The following is a 20,442-nucleotide window of genomic DNA, read 5'->3' as shown; positions in this document are numbered from 1 at the left end:
TGGTGTCACACATAAGCAGTGAAGAATTGGAATTTGGAGAGTACAATGTATACAGAAAGGATAGACAGGATAGGAAGGGAGGAGGGATTATGCTGTTAGTTAAGAAATCCATAAAATCTAATGAAGTGCATCCAGTTGACATGGGGGTGGACAGTGCAATGTTAAGTCAGTTTGGTGTGACATAAACACTGAGAAGGGGAAAATGAGACTAGGAGTATGTTATAGGCCTAATGACTCTGAGTACATGGAACAATTGTGCAGAGAAACAAGTGGAGGAGAAATTGTGGAAGATAAACATAAGAAAGGCACCTGGGGTGGATGGGATCTATCCTGTTATATTAAAGGAAGCAGCAAAGGAAGTAAGCAAACCTTTATCCATAATGGGGACTCAGGGGAGGCCCAATGGACAAAGGGCAATGCAAGTAATTATAGACCTGTTAATTTAACTTCGGTTCCAGGGAAAATAATGGAGTCACTGGTTAAAAAAGTGATACAGGAACTCCTAGATAAGACTGCCAGGGACAATGGTTGATGATGTTGTAGAGCAGATATCATCTTTTAAGGGCACAAATGGTGATATTGTTGTACACGTTGGCACTAATAATATTAAGAGTAGAAGATCAGCGGAATTACTTAACAAGGGGTGGTTGAGGGGGAGAAGACAGAGAGTGGTAATCAATGGACACTGCTCATCGTGGACTAATGTTATTAGTGGAGTCCCTCAGGGTTCAGTATTGGGTCCATTATTGTTTTCTGTATTTATAAATGATATTGATGATGGTATATCAAGCTTAATGTCCAAGTTTTCAGACGATACGAAGGTTGGCAGGGTTGTCAAGGACACTACTGACACTATGCTACTGCAACAGGATCTGGAAAGGTTGAGCAGATAGGCTTAGAGGTGGCAAATGAAGTTTAACATTGACAAATGTAAAGTACTACATATGGAAAACAGCAACCCCAGAGCAACGTATCAACTCTGTGGTACTACACTGACAGTGGTAGAGAATGAAAGGGACCTGGGGGTGGTTGTGCAGGCAGATATGAAGTTTTCTGAGCAGTGCAGATGGGCTGCAAGAGTAGCTCATGGTGTATTGTTGATGATATATAGGAATTTTTCTAGCAGGGATAAGGAGGTGATTATTCCCTTGTATAAGGCAATGGTGAGGCCACACCTAGAGTACTGTATACAGGTCTGGAGCCTGTATACAGTAGGTGCCTCATTTCAAGAAGGATGTAGAGATGCTGGAACAGGTACAGAGAAGGGCAACAAGATTAGTGAATGGAACAAAGGGGTGCACTTACGAAGAAAGGCTTAAGTTTTGCAAATTACAGTGTCTGGGGACTAGGCACCAGCGAGGTGCCTAGTCCCCAGACTTGGAGCAGGCTCAATGGGATACTTCTACTTTCTGAGATTAAGAACCTAAGGGGGCATAGATTGAAATTAAGGAAAGACAGTTGTAGAATAGATGTGCAGAAGTTTGCCTTTAGCCAGCTGGTAGTTGATTGCTGGAACAGTAGACTTCCATCTGTTGTTGTGGAAGTTGATAACTTAAATAAATTTAAGGCTGAACTAGACAAACATTTGGAGTGACCGGACAGGTGAAATTGGAAGGTTTTTTTTTTTTTTTTTGGTTGATGCTCTATAAGCTTGCTTTCTTGCATCATATGCCTCAATTGTTTATTGATACCGGCTAATGCACAGGCAGGTCGTCTAGAGGTTAAAAAGAGAAGATATGATGCAATGAATGACTTGGTTGCCACTTTTGTGCAGGAATATGAGCAGGTAGAAGACAAACTGAAATACTTGCAGAGATTGGCTAACTTACAGTAATGAAAATTCTATTTAAATCCTTGAGAAATAAATAAATCACTGATATATATCTGAATTAGTTGTTTGTTGATAAAAAACCAAAAAAAGTGTTGACTGTTCACTTTGTAAGATAGAGAAAACATAATGCTAAGACTTTTTTACTAAGATTTATTTTTATAAATAAAATAAAAGGCTTTAGTTGCAATAAAACCAGAGCATTTTATTTCCTGTAATTTCCCTTGCAAACATTTACATCCAAATATTCTACTTTATATTAAAATCAAAAATTATATTAAAATACATCGTATAGAAGTAGAAATAAAATATATAAATTGAACATTTTGTTGCGTTTTGAAATATAAAATAATTTGTTTTTTGTACACTAAAAATAATGTGAGCATTCTTCTATGTGAGCATTTATCCGTGTGAGCAATTTTCCGTGTGGGTATTTTTACGCACACGTAAAACGTGTGGGTATTTTTGCGCACACGATTATTCCACACAGAAAAAACCCCACACACAGAAAACCCCACTGTGGGGTTTTTTCTGTGTGGAGAAAAAACCCCACAGTGGGGTTTTTTCTGTGTGGAATAATCGTGTGCGCTTTTGTTCATGTGCACATTTATATGGTCACCAGTGTGAATTTGCTGTTGAATTCATGATCAGTCCATACATTTTTCAAAAAAAAAATACCTATCATAACAAAGTTGCTATGAAATAATTACCTAATAATTATGATAGAAAAATCACTGTCAAATTACCTAATAATTATGATAGCAAAGTCACTGTCAAATTACCTAATAATCATCATAGTTCTCTGTCAAGCAAAAGTAAAATTGTATTTGATTTACATTCATATATAAATTTCTATTACACAAAATGTATAACTTACTTTCCTTTGAGAATGCCAATACAGAGCAGAAGGGAGAAGAGAAGCTTGTCCTTTTCAAAAAGTGAACGGCACACATTACGGTAGATGCTGGCTGTGAAGTGCTCATTTAAATTGCCAATGCGTTTCTCTAGAATATCACTTTTCTCACTAGTATCTATAGCCTGTTTCAATAACAAGAAAAAACATATAATTGTACAAAACAGGAAAATCAAATAGAAATTTCAGAAAACAAAATCAAATGAAAACATATATAATTTGATCTATAAAATTATATAGTAAATGGTATATTTGAAAAAACAGCAAGTATCCTATTCCTAAGCTCAGAACACAAATGGGTTTCACATCATATTAACTAATTAATTAATATGCTGTGAAGATTTTTCTTATTTTTATTTTTAATATGGATGATACAAGGTCTGCACATCTAAAATAAAATTTCTAATTAATTTCCATTTGGCACTTTATCTGGGCAATATGAAAAAATCATAGAATGATTTCACACATGTACACTCTACAACAGTATATTTAAGAAATTTTCAAACTAGAAAAGTGCAGAAATATCAACACACATCATATTGCATAGCAACCTTCTAGTCTATTTCGCAATAAAAGATTGTGAACCATATTAAGTTTTAAGTTCTATACATCCCGTATACACTTCTATTATAGTACATAACATTAAAATCAAATAACTGAGGATAGGAACGGATGGATAGGGATATTTGTTAATTAATAGGTTTTATTTGTTATTGTTTGTTTGTTATTTGGTTTTTAGGAGCATTAGCAAGGCCATATTGCTCTGGGAATATGCGGTGGTCACTCCCTGACCTTTCCGCATTCTCCGTATTTGGCGGTGACGAGCTCGAACCCTGGTCTAATCAAGAAGCGTGTTTGTTTGTTATTTGGTTTTTAGGAGCATTAGCAACTAAGGCCATATTGCTCCGGTGCGGTGGTCATTCCCTGACCTTTCCGTATGCTCTGTATTTGGTGGTGACAGGCTCGAACCCCGGTCTAATCAAGAAGCGTGTGCTACGCACTGCTGCTCCTTCCCACCTGGCTACTCAAGAAGCGTGTGCTATGCACTGCTGGTCCTTCCCAACTGGCTATGGAGGCACCTAGGTTTTATTTTTTCCAGTTCATAATGCATATATTGAGAATTGTGTGTGTGGTATGGTTGTTTATTGGCGCATTAGCTGCTATGGCTATAGTGCGCCTATTCGTAGTTATATCAGAAAATAAAGAACGTAACAATTCAAATTCATTTCAGTTCTGAGAGCTATTCATAAAAGATTATACACTCTAATTTGTTTCAGAAAGCAGAAAAGTTCCTTAATATTTGCCTCCTCTCCTATGATATGATGTAGTGTCAGCGGTTCTTTAAGATTAGCCAGATTTTGAAGTGTTGCAGTACGATGTGGTTGATAGTGTGGACAGTCAATCAAAATATGTTTGACTGTTAGATGTTCAGAGCAGTGTGAACACTGTGGAGGATCATTGCCGGTAAGTAAATGGAGGTGAGTCAGATGGGTATGCCCTATTCTTATCCGTGCGAGTACCACTTCTTCTCGCCGAACTGGTTGAGTGCATGAGTGCCATAATTTTGGATCCTGTTTCAATTGAAAAAGTTTGTTATTTGTTTCTTTATGCCATAGCGCTGTCCACTGTGCATGGTATGCTGTTTGAATTATGATATTATAATCAGATGCTGGAATGAAGGCAGAGGTTAAGTCTAAGGTTGATGGATTTTTAGCAGATATATCAGCTAGTTCATTTCGTTTTATGCCTGAATGTGCCGGAATCCAGCAAAACTTCACTAGTTGTTGACGGCTGTCAATTTGCAATAGCAAACTCCTGATTTTAATTAAAATATGGTGATTCTTTTGAGAGGGATTCTGCATTGCTCTAATTGAGCTGAGAGAGTCAGTGTAAACTATATATTTTTCAGATGGATGTAGAGTCAAATTTTCTAGGGCTAATTGTATTGCATACAGTTCTGCTGAAAAGTTGGTATACTCAGGTGGAAGAGAAGCTGATATGATAGCAGAGGGAAACACTACTGCTGCTCCAACAGTTGAAAGAGATTTGGAACCATCCGTATATACCGGCAAGAAGTCAGCACAGCTTTGAAGATGGCTAGCATGGAGTTGTTGCACATTCAGTGTCGGTAGGCGATTCTTTCCCCATTGTAGAAAATAAGTATCACAAGTTAGTTGAGGAAACGGGGTCCACGGAGGATGAGAGTAATTCTCTATCTGTTGTCTATTGTGGAGAGGAACATTCCAGTTCTGTGATATTTCAAGAAGCCGTAGGCCAGCTGGTCGGATTTTACCTGGTTTATTTCTATAGAGATTAATTAGTGGTTGATTAAAAAGGTATGGCTGAATAGGATGCAAAGAGCAAGTCTGTATTTTGGCTGCATATTTAAGTAACAGCATTTTTCTGCGGAGATGCAGAGGGGGCTCATGAGCTTCAATGTATAGACTATGAGTTGGAGATGTCCTATACGCACCAATCGCAATCCGCAGTGCATTATGTTGAATAGGATCCAGCCAGCGTAGTACACTCTTTCGGGCAGAATCATAAACTGGAGCACCATAATCTAAACGGGATCTGATCAATGCTCTATATAAGAGCAGCAAAGTTGTACGGTCTGCTCCCCAAGAATGGGCAGATAAAGCTCTTAGCATGTTGATCTTTTTGAGACAGGTAGTACGTAACAATTTAACATGCTCAAAGAAATTCAGCTTACTGTCCAGGATTAGTCCCAGGAATCTGATATTGCTGGCAATCGGAATGGTGGTATTTGATATCCGAAGTTCAGGATCTGTATGCAGTTTGCGTTGATTGCAAAAGTGAATCGCAACTGTTTTTTGTTGGGAAAGACGATATCCATTGCGCTCAGCCCACTTTTGTACTTTATTGAGAGATATCTGCAATTGCCTTTCAATAGATCTCATATTCTGTGAATGGCAAGAAAGAGAGAGATCGTCAGCGTAAAGGTACGCCTTTACAGTATTTGGAAGTTCTTTTGTGATAGAATCAATTCTGAGGGCAAAGAGGGTTGCACTCAAAACTGACCCTTGTGGTACTCCTTCTTCTTGCAAGAATGTAGTAGAAAGGGAATTTTGATATCGCACCTGGAAAGATCTGCTCTTGAGGAAGTTCCTAATGAATATAGGCAGGTTGCCACGGAGACCATGATTATGGAGGTCACGAAGAATTCCATAACGCCAGGTGGGATCGAATGCCTTCTCTATATCTATGGAGACCATAACTAGGTGTTCGTTTTTAACAAAGGCATTGCGAATTTCGGATTCAGCCTTGATCATCAGATCAAAGGAGGACCTGTTTTGGCGAAAGCCATGCTGACTATTACTTAGTAGATGTTCGCTTTCAATGATCCAAGCGAGTCGACTGTGGATCATTTTTTCAAGAATTTTACCGAGGCAACTGGACAGAGATATTGGTCTGTAACTATTAGGATTGGAGGGGTCTTTTCCAGGTTTTAAAAAGGCTAGAACTGTAGCATGGTGCCAAGAAGTGGGATAAACATTTCCCAGGAAGATTCGGTTAAAAAAGGCTAGCAGCATTTGTAAGTTTTCCTCATCAAGGTGCTGTAACATAACATAATATATCCCATCTGGCCCAGCGGCACTGTTGCATGTTGTTCTGATGGCTTGCATAAGTTCACATTTTTGGAGTGGCTGGTTATATGGAAGTAGCAGTGAAGTTCGAAAGTTGATGTGTCTCTGTTCTGCGGTGCTCTTAGTTTTCTGAAATTCCGGAGAGTAGGTGGAAGCAGCTGAGACGTCAGCAAACGTTTTGCCTAAGGCATTTGCTATATCCAGAGGAGCAGAAACGTTTAGACCATTGCAGGAGAGAATTGGGGAAGGAACAGTTGGAAACTTCCCGGAAAGCTGCCTAATTTTCTTCCATATTAATCGTGGGTTCGTGTTTCTATTGATAGTGGATGCAAACCGAGTCCAAGAATCTTTCTTGGCTTGTCTTTGAATGAGACGAGCTTTTGCCTTTAGTTTCTTGTATTCAATAAGATTAACTGTAGTTGGAGTTCGCCGAAATAAATTCCATGCTTTATTTTGTTCTTTCTTCGCTTTTGTGCATTCCTCATTCCACCAACAGTTGAAATGGCGTCGAGTCTTTGAATTTGATATTGGAATTGGGCTTTTAGCTGCAAATAAAAGGCAGGAAGTGATATAGTCGGTAACTTCGTCTATGGGATGTAGTTGTATAATTTTTTTGTCCAATGTGATTGCTGACTGAAATTTGTCCCAATTAGCTTTAGAAAATTTCCATTTCCTGCAGGGTTCGTCTAATGGTGGTTGTGTAGTCATCAGATTACAAACAATTGGAAAATGGTCGCTGCCCATGGGATTATCCAGAGCGGACCATTGCATGACTGAAAACAGTATTGGGGAGCAAATCGATAGGTCAATGGCAGAAGTCTGTCCATTAGGTAACTGTATATGGGTGTGCGAACCACTGTTAAGAAGAGTGAGGTTTTCTTTATCCAGCAAAGTTTCGATCAGTCGGCCGCGTCGGTCTAATTTAGTTGATCCCCATAAAGGGTGGTGGCCATTGAAATCCCCTAGCAGGCAGATAGGGGAGGGGAGCTGTAATAAAAGTTCTTTAAGATCATTATAAGAGTAAGTATGATTTGGTGGGAGATAAACTGAGACTAGAGTTAAAGCAGTCTGACTAATCAGACGCACAGCGACAGCTTCGATTTGGGTTTGGAGAGTGATTTGCCTAGCTGGAATCCTTGTGTTAATTAAGATAGCTACACCACCTCGAGCAGAATTGGATGTATTCCGATCCAGTCGATAGACTGAGTAGTTTTTAATGGAAATGGAAATTTGAGGAGTTAAATAGGTTTCTTGCAGGCAGAAACCAACTGGAGAGTAGCGCTTAATTAAGTAATGAATGTCGTCAATGTTGCCACGAAAGCCTCTGCAATTCCATTGCAAGATGTTAGGCATTACTTGAATTTAGAAGAAGAAGCTGTACCTGACGTGGATGTCTTATGGCGTTCTGGCTTTGGTTTGTCTCTTTTTGGAAATTTAGGGCGACGTGTGTCCATATCTTCTTCTTCTACAAATATTTCCAGAACCGGATCTTCCTGTTTGGGAGAATACTCTGAATGCATCGATGTGTCCTGAATAATCTTTTTTGTAGATGAATTAAGATTATTTGAAGTAGTAGCAATCACTGGTGGAGGAGGAGATTTTGCTGGAATTTTAAGAGGTGTATTACTGGCTTGGTCTGAGTGCTTCAGGGTATTGGACTCTTGCTGAGAGAGGACAGCTCGAGCCCAGTCGGAGATTGATATGTTATGTGGAATGGTAACATCAGTTTGCGTGGCTATTGTCTGATATTTTTTTGCGATACTGGCATAGGTACGGTTATGTATAATGGGTGCAACTAATTTTCTTGCTTCCTGATAACTAACTTTATTTTCAACTTTATATTGCATAATTTTTTTCTCTGTTTTCCATCTCTCACATGTCTTAGAGTAGGCCGGATGGTTGCCTTTGCAGTTGGGACAGATCATTTCTTTCACTGAACAATCACTTTGAATGTGATCAGAGGATCCACAGTTGGGACAAACTGGGTTGCTTCTGCATGTCGTTTGAGAGTGGCCATACTTTTGGCATTTATAACATCTCAACGGATTTGGTATAAAAGGACGAGTGCGGCAAAGAAGATATCCTGCTTTTATTGATGAGGGCAGATTTGGACTGTTAAAGGTGAGAATTATATTTCTGGTAGGTATCAGTATATTGTCTCTTTTGACCATAATTCTTTTTACAGCGATGACATTTTGTTCCTTAAGTTCTTCTTTAATTTCTTCCTCCGTCACATTCATCAGGTCCCAACTAGATATTACACCCTTTGATGTATTTAGGGTTGCATGTGGAGTTACGTTAACTGGAATACCAGCACAAGTTGTCATTTTTAGTAGTTTTTCCGAATGCCTGTGGTTAAGAGTTTCAACAAGTAAGTCCCCTGATTGCAGTCTCTTAACCGTCTTGGGAGACCCTGCAATACTTTCCAGATGTTTTTGGATTAGAAAAGGGGATAGCTTACTGAGAGGCTGTTCTGATAGTGAGTGCATTATTAAAAATGCTGGTAAGTCTGTCACCGAGGGATTTGTTTTCAACCTCTTTGCTTGTGACGAGTCATGTTTATTTTCGGTATCTGGTCGACAGCTTGTCGACTCTATAGTTGGAAACATATTTTTTTCCATGTTGGCTCCTCTTAGCCCCTGGCAGATGGACTTTTCTGCCAAGGTTACCGGCCCCGCCACGGGGAGGCAGGAGCAGTGCCTGGTGTGACCAAGCGAAGTTAGTAGTGATTAGTCTATTAAATATGAAAAGAGAAAGGTTACTTTCCTTTCTTGCTCTCGATCAGTACTTTTGAAAAAAGAGCTGCTATTAAATAAAAGGATTTATTAAGGAGAAGAACTTAAAGGAGAACTAGAATTCACCTTTTGAGAATCGCAGTGAAAGCACAGAGAAATCGCTTAGTCACAATCGCTTGGCACCCGGGGCCTATTGAGAATTGTGTCTTAATATTCTCAATATATATACATTGAAAATATTATATATATTTATATATATATATATTGAGAATATATATAGATATATTTATATCTTAATATATCTAGATTTATTTTCTAATAAACTCTTTAAACTTTATAACCTACCTGATGATATAAATGAAGAAACCAAGTAAGAGAATACTGATACATAGGATCGATGCTTCCTAGAGATGAAATACAGAAAAAAAGTATGGACGAATGGGCTGCAACTGGTTTATATCCATTACGAATGGTATCTATTTCTACTTCTGTAGTTGCTGCCACTTCCTGTAATTAAAACAAAAGCTAAGCGTTAAACTGGTTTTTTTTTAATTTTTAAAAGTGATTTGTAGATTTAAACAGGAATAAGAATTAAAAATAATTTATATGTATATATTTTTTATCTGCTGTTAGCCAAATTGCAGAACCTTTTTACTGAAAATGGAGACTAGCATCTTAAATTTCAATGTCTGTCAGATATAACATTTTATGATGAATTACCTAGTCACCGATAGTATCAGCAGTTGAAGTCAGAATGTGCATATCAGTGTAAAAAACTGGATTTAATCACTGTCAGTTTGGGGAATCAACTAATAGAAAGTCTGGCTCAAAATAGACTAAAGAGATTAATCATTCCCTCATGCTTTTGGTAATGATTAAAATTATTATATTTTATCACTGGTTACTTTGGTTACATATTTCACTCTGAAAGAGCTACTTTGCTAGGTTCACAATGTTTGTCTCATCTTGTCCTTGGGAATTTTTGCTGCGCCTGTTCTTATCATACTCTAGTTCACATGGTTTTGTCATATATTATGTTATAAAAGTGTTGTGTTCACAAATTGCATGTTCTGTGGCTAAAATAACTGAAATAATCTAGTTGATTAGCATTAGCATTAGTAGAGGCATTTGATGCAAGAAAGCAAGCTTATGCAGCATCAGCCAAAAAAAAAAAAAAAAAAAAAAAAAACCCCACTTCCACTTCACCCCTCTGTTCGTTCAAAATACCTGTTCAGTTGAGCCTTAAACTTATTTAGGCTATCAACCTCCACGACAAGGGATGGAAGTCTGTTCCACCAACCAACCACCCGCTGGCTAAAGGCAAATTTCCGCATGTCTATCCTACATCTGTCTTTCCTCAATTTGAATTTATGCCCTCTCAGGTGATTATTCTGAGCTAGAGGAAGAATCCCATCAGCATTGAGCATGCTCAAACCATTCAAGGCTTTATACACCTCTAACAGATCACCTCGCTGGTGCCTAGTCTCCAGACACTGTAATTTGCAAAACTTAAGCCTTTCTTCATAAGAGCACCCCTTTGTTCCATTCACTAATCTTGTTGCCCTTCTCTATACTCGTTCCAGCAGCTCTACATCCTTCTTGAAATGAGGCCTCCAGACCTGTATACAGTACTCTACGTGTGGCCTGACCATTGCCTTATACAAGGGAATAATCACCTCCTTATCCCTGCTGGAAAAATTCCTGTATATCATTGACAATACTCCATGAGCTACTCTTGCAGCCCATCTGCACTGCTCAGAGAACGTCATATCTGCCTGCACAACCACCCCCAAGTCCCTTTCATTCTCTACCACTGTCAGTGTAGTACCACAGAGTTGATACATTGCTCTGGGGTTGCTGTTTCCCATGTGTAGTACTTTACATTTGTCAATGTTAAACTTCATTTGCCACCTCTCAGCCCATCTGCTCAACCTTTCCAGATCCTGTTGCAGCAGCATAGTGTCAGTGGTGTCCTTGACAACCCTGCCTACCTTTGTATCATCTGCAAACTTCGACATTAAACTTGATATACATCATCAATATCATTTATAAATACAGAAAACAATAATGGACCCAACACTGAGCCCTGAGGGACTCCACTAATAACATTAGTCCACAATGAGCAGTGTCCATTGATTACCACTCTCTGTCTTCTCCCCCTCAACCACCCTTTTATCCATAGCAGCAATTTGCCTCCAATGTCACACTGCTCCAATTTGTGTAGCAGTCTTCCATGTGCAACAGTATCAAAAGCCTTTCTAAGATCCAAGTATATAATATCAAAGCTATTCCCTGCATCCAGTTCTTTTGTGATTGCATCATAGTATCCAATCAAATTGGTCACGCAAGACTTCCCCTTAACAAAACCATGCTGTGTCCGAGCTATAACTGAAGTCTTGTCTAAATGATCCTGCAGTGCTTCTTTAACCAGTGCCTCCATTAATTTTCCTGGAACAGAAGTTAAGCTCACAGGTCTATAATTACTTATGTCAGCCTTTGATCCTCCTTTGTGAATTGGGGTCACATTTGCACATTTCCAGTCTATGGGTACCTCCCCTGAGTCCAAGGAAGCTCTCATAATTATGGCTAAGGGTTTGCTTACTTCCTTTGCTGCCTCCTTTAATATAACTGGATAGATCCCATCCACCCCGGGTGCCTTTCTTGTGTTTATCTTCAACAACCTCTCCTCCACCTTACTCTCAGTTATTTCAAGATTCTGTAGCTTACTGCTAGAGTTGAATACACCTCTGATATAAGTTAACACTGCTCCAACTGAAGAAACTTTTAAGAATTCACACAGGATTTTAATTCAGACCTGTCCAAATTATTATTATTATTAATAGCCATATAGTGAAGGAAGCCTGAGGCTTATGCTGCAAAAGAATCACAAGAAGTAAAACCATTATACTGTGGTTTTACTTCAAAATTTTTAAAGGATTATATTTGATGCTTTGAGTTAGGCAATCAGTTTAGCAAATTATGTCAAAAATGGTGACAATATTTCTTTCTAGTAACTGTTTGCCAGACTTTCTCAGTCTGTAAACATGTGTAGTCCCTATGACAAATTACGTCTCATCAAAAAAAGTTTTACTTTTTTTTATGGGATATACAGAGTATTTTTTTTTTTAATAATATCACTATTTTTATCATAGTGATGTCAAAAGATGATAATTGAATGCAAAATTAAGACTACAGAAAATAATCAAAAATGTAATTTAAGGATAATTTAATAATTTAATATTGTTCACAAGAGATTTCTGTTTGAATTGATAAAATGTGCACAAAATTTTGAAATGCATAAAATTGAGGTTTCATAGTATTAAAAATTGTAAACGCATGATAGGGTAGGGGGAATTCAACCAATTACAGATGTCTGCCAATAGTGACTGGAGTTGAGCTCTTATAACTAGATATCTTTCATGATAGCAGATAAAGGTAAGCTGTGGGAATCTTTTAATATTGTTCTTGTGAATTTTTGACACATCAACTACTCAAGCCATAGTACACCAATTCTTATAGTAAACTGTGGGAATGTCCTAAACCTCATCCTAGCAATAAGAATCAAGCATGCTGTACTGTATCTGTAATTATCTCTTAGCAATCAGGTATCATATCTAGTACTAAGAATTACTAAGTATATATTAGAAGCACATGGAATATGGATAAAGAAGATGAAATTTTTCCAGTAAAAATTCATATTATGCTAGTTTAATTTTTTTTTTTTTTTTTGGAAAATATGACTTTTAAGCAATAATCTATTCAGATTATTTGTATAAACAATATTTTATTTTATTTTTGACCATTTCTAAGAAAAATATCTCTTAAAATGTCATCTGAAAGCATCACTTTTTAAATCTGTCTGCAAATTAACTTTCTCCTTATAATGAAATTAATTTTTTTAATTCTTTGTTTTTATGTAGAAAGTTTTTCTCCTTAGTACATACTGGAGGCATCTTGAAAGTAAGGTACAAATGGATGTAGCAGGATGTGTACAACAGAAAGTGCCATTCCTTCACATGGTAGAGGAGTAACACTGTATGCAGCAACATATTACTATAAATATAACAGTAATGAGAGAAATATGGAAAAACATTGAACATTGATATATGAAATGCCACATCCACCATACAGTCCAGACCTTGCTCCTCCTTGAAATTCTACTTGTGTGAACTGCTGAAACAACATCTGTCAAGAAAGGAATTGCACAGATGCAATTCTTTGCAGAGGATATCTATGCATTCACCTATTGTGGGATAAGAGCTTAAACTGAAGTGATGATTTTATATATGTTTACTTTACAAGCATTATTATATGAACTGACACAGCAACCATATGTATCTTATTCCATTCAGGTTAGAGGAAAATGAAAAAGACCTAGATGTGATTGTGCAGTCAGATATGAAGTTTTCTGAGCAGTGGAAACAGACGGCCAAGATAGCACATGGGGTTTTGCCAATGATATACAGAAATCACCTCCTTATCCCTGCTAGCAAAAGCAGGGATAAGGAGGTGATTATTCCATTGTATAAGGTAATGGTCAGGCTGGATCTGGAATAGAGCTGCTGGAGCAGATATAGAAAAGGGCAACAATATTGGTGAGGGGAACAAAGGAGTGCTCTTACCAAGAAAGGCTTAAGTTCTGCAAATTGCAGCATCTGGAGACTAGGCATCTGCAAGGTGATCTGATTGAGGTGTTTAAGCTTTGAATGGATTGAGCAAGCTCAATGCTGATGGAATTTTTCCTCTTGCTCAGACTATGTACATGAGGGGACATAAATTGAAATTGAGGAAGGATGGTTACAGAATAGATGTGTGGAAGTATGCCTTTAGCCTTTAGCCAATGGGTGGTTGATTGCAGAAAGAAACTTCCCTCTGTTGTTTTGGAAGTGGATAGTTTGAATGAATTCAAGGAAGAACTAGACAAACTATTTGGAGGGGGTGGATAGGTGAAATGGGCTGATGCTGTATAAGCTTACTTTCTTGCATAATTTGGTACCACCGCTACTACTACTACTTACTTTCCAGAAATCTTTCATATATAGCAAATAGAAATTACTTTCTTTTTTTTTTTTAAAGAAGATCCTTAGTCATAGTCTTGAAGATATGCAACTTTATTTGTTTTTAATTGTTATAAAAGCAGAGTTTTTCTTTTCCTCATTACAAAATTTATCCAAAGCTCAAAACTTGATACAGGATGGTGTTAAATTTTTATATTATTCAATTCATTTTTTCCATATATTATTACTTAAAACAAATAGTAACCTGTTTAGCAGATATCTGTTCTGAGAGAACCTTCGAAGATGTTAATACACTGCAACCTGTTTCATCTTCAAGAATGTTACCCTACAAACAGAAACATGTTACTTATAAGAGCATATCAGAAAATAAATTAAATTAGTAATAAAAAATTTCTAAACAAGTGAATTACAATAAAAAACAATAGAAATACATTAGTTTTACAGTATTATAGATGAAAAACATTCTTCTTCCTATTCTTTCTGAATAATGATTCCTAGACTTCCATAGAGTTTTCTAACAATAACTGGAATAGAGTTTTATGGTCAGGCATCTTTCGATTTCTAAACAAATATATGGAAAAAGTCTGACCTATCTTATTCGTGTAGTTGTGAAAATCATACCCATGCAACATTTGGTTTTCTGTCTTGAAGAGAATAAAATCACGGGGGGGGGGGGGACAGCCCCTGCCCCCAAACTTTTTTTTTTAATTACAGCTGTTTCTCATCAATTGCATTGGTTAGGACTGCCAAAAGCTTGTGATCTGCAAAACCATGAGACAAATACTTAAAGTAATTGAAAGAAGGAGAGGGGATAATATTCTAGTTAAGTTGAAAAATAAAGAAACAGGAAAAATTAATAATATAAATGACATGTATAAAATTATATAAGTGTTTAACCTAACAGTAATTCAAAAAATGACCTCATGAATCTGGGAGATGATAGAAGTCAACTGTTGACGGAAGAGCTAAATGCAGGGGGCAGAAATTGCTTCAAGAATTGTGTGATTCAAAGCCACTTATCTTTCTTTATTTATATTCTTTATACAGTAATACAAACAGTTAAATTTTTTGGTCTCCACAAAGCAGACTGTGAATACACAATTGTACAGGCAGAATACAATAAATCGTAACCAATGCACTAAGACCAAAATAATCCATGCAATAAAAATTCTCAAAAAAAAAAAAAAAAAAACCATAACAAATATAAATATTTTTATCAAAATTTTTCATCAATTTAAGTATACAGTGGCAGACAAAAAAAACTGCATCACCTTAAAAAACGTAACATTTGTAGTGAAACTTATACAATATTGTTTGATTACAGTTATTACGGCCTGATCCAGAAGGTCTGGATCAGGCCGTAAAAGAGTTACTACACCTTCCCAAGATCGGTATTTGAAATGGCTATGCTTTCGTAATCATCATGCTAGTCCTCCGGATCTAAAACTGGACTTCGAGATGACTACTGCTGTTGAAACAAGTGCATGAACTATCCAAAAACAGCTTTCGGAATGTGGTCTATATGTCTATCAGCCCAAGAAGAAGCCTTTGTTGACCCAAAAAATGAGGAAGAAGCGACTTTCTTGGGCTAAAATGCATGTTTCATGGACAAAAGAGCAATGGGACACCATCATCTTTTCTGACGAATTGAGATTCAACTTACACGGCTCGGATGGGAAGCAATATCTCAGAAGACGAAAATCGGAGGCATACCATCCTGACTGCATAACACTGATTGTAGAGTTCCCCGCCAGTCAGATGGTCTGGGGATGCATAACAAGCAAAGAGGTAGGGCGAATTAAGTTTATTAACGGAACGGTGAATGTAGAAACCTACACTGCTATCTTGGAGGAGTACCTGAAACCTGTTATTAGGGATCACCACATGGACATCCAAAACTGCATTTTTCAACAGGACTCAGCACCTTGCCACACAGCAAAATTGGTAAGTTTTATGCTATTTAGATTTAATGAGGAGTTTGTCTTCTTGACTCACAAGGCTTAAAACATACTTACACTGATGTTTTCCCTTGTTTTTCTCCCTTAAGGTGCAGTCATACCTCAGAAATGCTGGCATTACAGCATTGGACTGGCTCAGCAACAGTCCACATTTTAACCATATTGAAAATTGCTGGTAAATAATATTGCCTAAAATTGCTCAGAAGAAGCCAATAAGTAAGATTCAGCTGCAGGAGAGAATTGTAAGGGTGTGATACCATGAAATTGGGCAATCATATATCCAGAAGTTGATTAACTCTGACAGATTTTTGCAAGGCTGTAATTGCAGCTCGAGGAGAAACAACAAAATATTGAGGACTTATTTTGCTGATTTACATTGCATAATACTATTACGTTAACTTGTCATTTCAGTTTATACATGTAAATGCAAGAAAATGTACGTTTAGTTGTCATGATTGCCATTATGCATAATGTAATTATGCATTTTACCCTTTGAGAAGATATTTATGGCAGTTAGGTATATCAGGTGGAGTCTTTTTATTGGATTTCATTCATAGAGATATATATCCCATCTCAAAAATGCATTTAAAACATTTCTGCAACCAACAATTCAGCGAAAAACACATTATTTGCAATATTCACAAGTGATGCAGTTTTTTTTTCTGCCACTGTAGCAAATGGATGGGTAAAATAGGAATGTTTTTTTTTTTTTGGCTAATGCTATATAAGCTTTTTTGACCATATGCCTCTGCTAATGTAAGATACAGATTTTGAAATTTGTGTGGTTATATAATTAATAGATCTAAGGCAATTCATCCAGTGTTAAGGGGTGTTAAAGGTCTAATTACTGATGAATACAACAAACAACTGTAGAAAGAAACAGAGCAGGCCAGTAAATCAGAATGTCTTATAATGAGGGATTTTAATTTTCCAGATATCGACTGGATTGTTTGTTATTTGTTTGTTATTTGGTTTTTAGGAGCATTAGCAACTAAGGCCATATTGCTCCGGGATATGCGGTGGTCATTCCTTGACCTTTCCGCATACTCCGTATTTGGTGGTGACGGGCTCGAACCCCGGTCTAATCAAGAAGCATGTGCTACGCACTGCTGCTCCTTCCCACCTGGCTACGGAGGCGCCCTATATCGACTGGAACTTGTGGGTTGATCACTCACACACTAGCAAGACTTTTGTGGATTTATTGGATGACTGTTTCCTACAGCAGCAGCAGCATATTCAAGAGGCAACCAGAGGGAGTAATACTCTTGATTTGATTATCAGCAGTGATTATTCATGCAATTAAGATTCTGCAGATAAAAGAAACACTAAATGGCATTGAACACAGAGTATTGATGTAGGATTTACTAAAGATGTAACTACCATCAAGGGTAAAGAGAAGGGTTTTGATTTTGTAAAGGTGACTACAGTGGGCTCAGACAATTTTTAAATTTTATACTGTGGGACCAACTGATGATGTTACCAAAAGCAAATTCTAAATTGGAAGCATTCAAGGAAGTAATCTTGGGAGCTACTAGGCTTTTCATACCAATTAAGAAATATTGTTCAAGATTTAGGCCTAAATGGAGTCAGATGAACTAATGGGACTTGTGGCAGAGAAGAAAAATGCATGAGATCATTATAAATTATCAGGCCTATGGTAAATATACACTAGTGTGCAATCAAGTCACAAAGGAGGTTAGGCAGACAATGGCAGATTATGAGAAACATTTGATAAAGGATGCAAAGAAAAACAGCAGAGACTTCTTTACTTATGTAAACACTAGAAGGAAGGAGATGAATCAAATTGGTCTACTTGATATTGATGGTTTGACAGTTGATGATCCTGCTCGTTGCTGAAAAACTGAATGAGTATTTTGCATTTACATCCACACATTAGGAATTCTTTAGGGAAGTGGATGCCAGAAGTTTATCTAACTCTGGCTAAATTTAGCCAGAGTTAGATAAAATAGTTTAGCTAAATGATTTTGTAATAACTGAAAGGAAAGTGGAAGAGAAATTGTTGAAGTTAAACACAAGAAAGGCATCTGGGGTGAATGGTATCTATTGAATTGTATTAAGGGAGGGCAGCGAAGGAAGTAAGCAAATCCTTAGCCATAATTATGAGAGCATCTTTGGATGTGGGGGAGGTCCGTGCAGACTGGAGATGTGAAAATGTATCCCCAATTCACAAAGAGGAATCAAAGGGTGACATGAATTATTACGAACCTGTTAGTTTAACTTCTGTTCCAGAGAAAATAATAGTCACTGCTTAAAGAAGTAATGCAGGATCATTTGGACAAGACTGTTGTTATATTTCAGACACAACATGGGTTTGTTAAGGGGAAATCCAGTATAACCAATTTAATTGGATACTATGATGTGATCACAGAGGAACTGGATGCAAGAAATAATTCTGATGTCATATACTTGGATTTTAGGAAATCTTTTGATACTGTTGCACGTAGAAGACTACTGTACAAATTGAAGCAGTATGGCATTAAGGGCAAGTGCTGCAATGGATAAAGGGATAGTTGAGTGCAAGAAGACTGATAGTGGTAATTAATGGACACTGTCCTTGTGGACTACATTATTAGTGGAGTCCCCCAGGGTTCAGTGCTGGGTCCATTGTTGTTTTCAATATTTATCAATGATATTAATGAAGGTAAATTAGGCTTAATGTCTAAGTTAGCAGATGATACAAAGGTTGGCAGGGTGGTTAATGACTGTCATTAAGTTGAGCTACTGCAACAAGATCTAGGAAAATTGGGTTGATGGGTATAGGCTATTAAGAAGTATTATAGGAATATTAAATTTTAGAAATATTATATTTCTTAAGTCAGATTTTCCAGGTTTGAAGTTTAACATTGACAAATGCAAGGTACCACACATGGGTATCAGAACCACAGAGTAACTTATCAACTATATGGTTCTACACTCAAGGTAGTGGAGAATGAAAAAGACCTGCAGTCAGATATGAAATTCTCTGAGTAGTGCAGATATTTTGCCAGGAGAGCTCATGGGGTTTTGTCAATGATATACAAAAACTTTGCTAGCAGGGATATGGAAGTGATTATCCCTCTGTGGCCTAATCATACTTTATAGAGGTCTGGAGGCCTCACTTTAGGAAGTGATGCAGATCTGCTGGAATGGGTGCAGAGAAGGGCAGCCAGATTGTTGAAGGGAACAAAAAGGGTGCCCTTACCTAGAAAGGCTTCAGTTCTGCAATTTGCAGCATCTTAGCATTAGCATTAGTAGAGGCATATGATGCAGAAAGCAAGCTTATGCAGCATCAGCCAAAAAAAAAAAAAAAAAAAACTTCCACTTCACCCCTCCGTTCATTCGAAATACCTGTCCAGCTGAGCCTTAAATTTATTTAGGCTATCAACTTCCACAACAAGGGATGGAAGTCTGTTCCACCAACCAACTGCCCACTGGCTAAAGGCAAATTTCCGCACATCTATCCTACATCTGTCTTTCCTCAATTTGAATTTATGCCCTCTCAGGTGATTATTCTGAGCAGGAGGAAGAATCCATTCAGCATTGATGCTCAAACCATTCTAGGCTTTATACACCTCTATCAGATCACCTCACCGGTGCCTAGTCTCCAGACACTGTAATTTGCAAAACTTGAGCCTTTCTTCGTAAGAGCAACCCTTTGTTCCATTCACTAATCTTGTTGCCCTTCTCTGTACTCATTCCAGCAGCTCTACATCCTCCTTGAAATGAGGCCTCCAGATCTGTATACAGTACTTAACGTGTGGTCTGACCATTGCCTTATACAAAGGGATAATCACCTCCTTATCCCTGCTAGAAAAATTCCCGTATATCATTGACAAGATACCATGAGCTACTCTTGCAGCCCATCCGCACTGCTCAGAGAACTTCATATCTGCCTGCACAATCTTGAGAACAGGCACCCATGGAGATCTGATTAAGGCAATTAAAGCTGATGGATTGAGTAAGCTGAATGTTAATGGTATTCTTCTACTTGCTGAAACTACATATGAGGGGACATAAATTCAAGTTGAGGAAGGATGTTTGCAGGATAGATATGCGGAAGTTTGCCTTCAGCCAGACGATGGTTGATTGTTGGAACAGGCTTCCACATGTTATTGTGTTGATGGGTTGAATACATTCAAGGGAGAACTAGACAAATTCTTGGAGGGTATGGATGGGTGAACTGTGTTTTTTTTTTTTTTTGGCTGATACTATATAAGCTTGTTTCCTTGCATCATGTGCCATCACTACAACTACTATATTCAGTTTGGTTGTTTTGTTGAATGAAAAACCATGCAACCCTTAGACTGACTAACTTGGAATAGTGTAAAAAAAATTATAAATAAATAAGTAAAATAAAAATTCCTTCCATCAGGATGAGATTC

At 37.5% G+C, this 20,442-nt stretch overlaps 1 protein-coding gene across 1 annotated transcript in view; it reads right to left on the bottom strand.

Moving 5' to 3' along the window:
• The window catches only part of LOC150086500 (dynein axonemal heavy chain 3-like), a 544,757-nt gene that overhangs the window by 126,895 nt on the left and 397,420 nt on the right, over positions 1-20,442 (bottom strand). Inside the window, exons 64-66 of the mRNA XM_090372184.1 lie at positions 14,347-14,427; positions 9,430-9,591; positions 2,706-2,866 (exon numbers count right to left, since the gene is read on the bottom strand). Of these exons, the coding sequence (XP_090228310.1) occupies positions 2,706-2,866; positions 9,430-9,591; positions 14,347-14,427 (404 nt within the window). The remainder of the gene's footprint in view (positions 1-2,705; positions 2,867-9,429; positions 9,592-14,346; positions 14,428-20,442) is intronic.

The sequence above is a fragment of the Mastigoproctus giganteus genome, chromosome 4 (genome assembly GCF_048544385.1).
Source record: "Mastigoproctus giganteus isolate SK-2022 chromosome 4, ASM4854438v1, whole genome shotgun sequence".
NCBI lineage: Eukaryota > Metazoa > Arthropoda > Arachnida > Uropygi > Thelyphonidae > Mastigoproctus > Mastigoproctus giganteus.
Note: the sequence above shows the minus strand (reverse complement) of the source record. Positions and strands in the feature narration are given on the sequence as shown.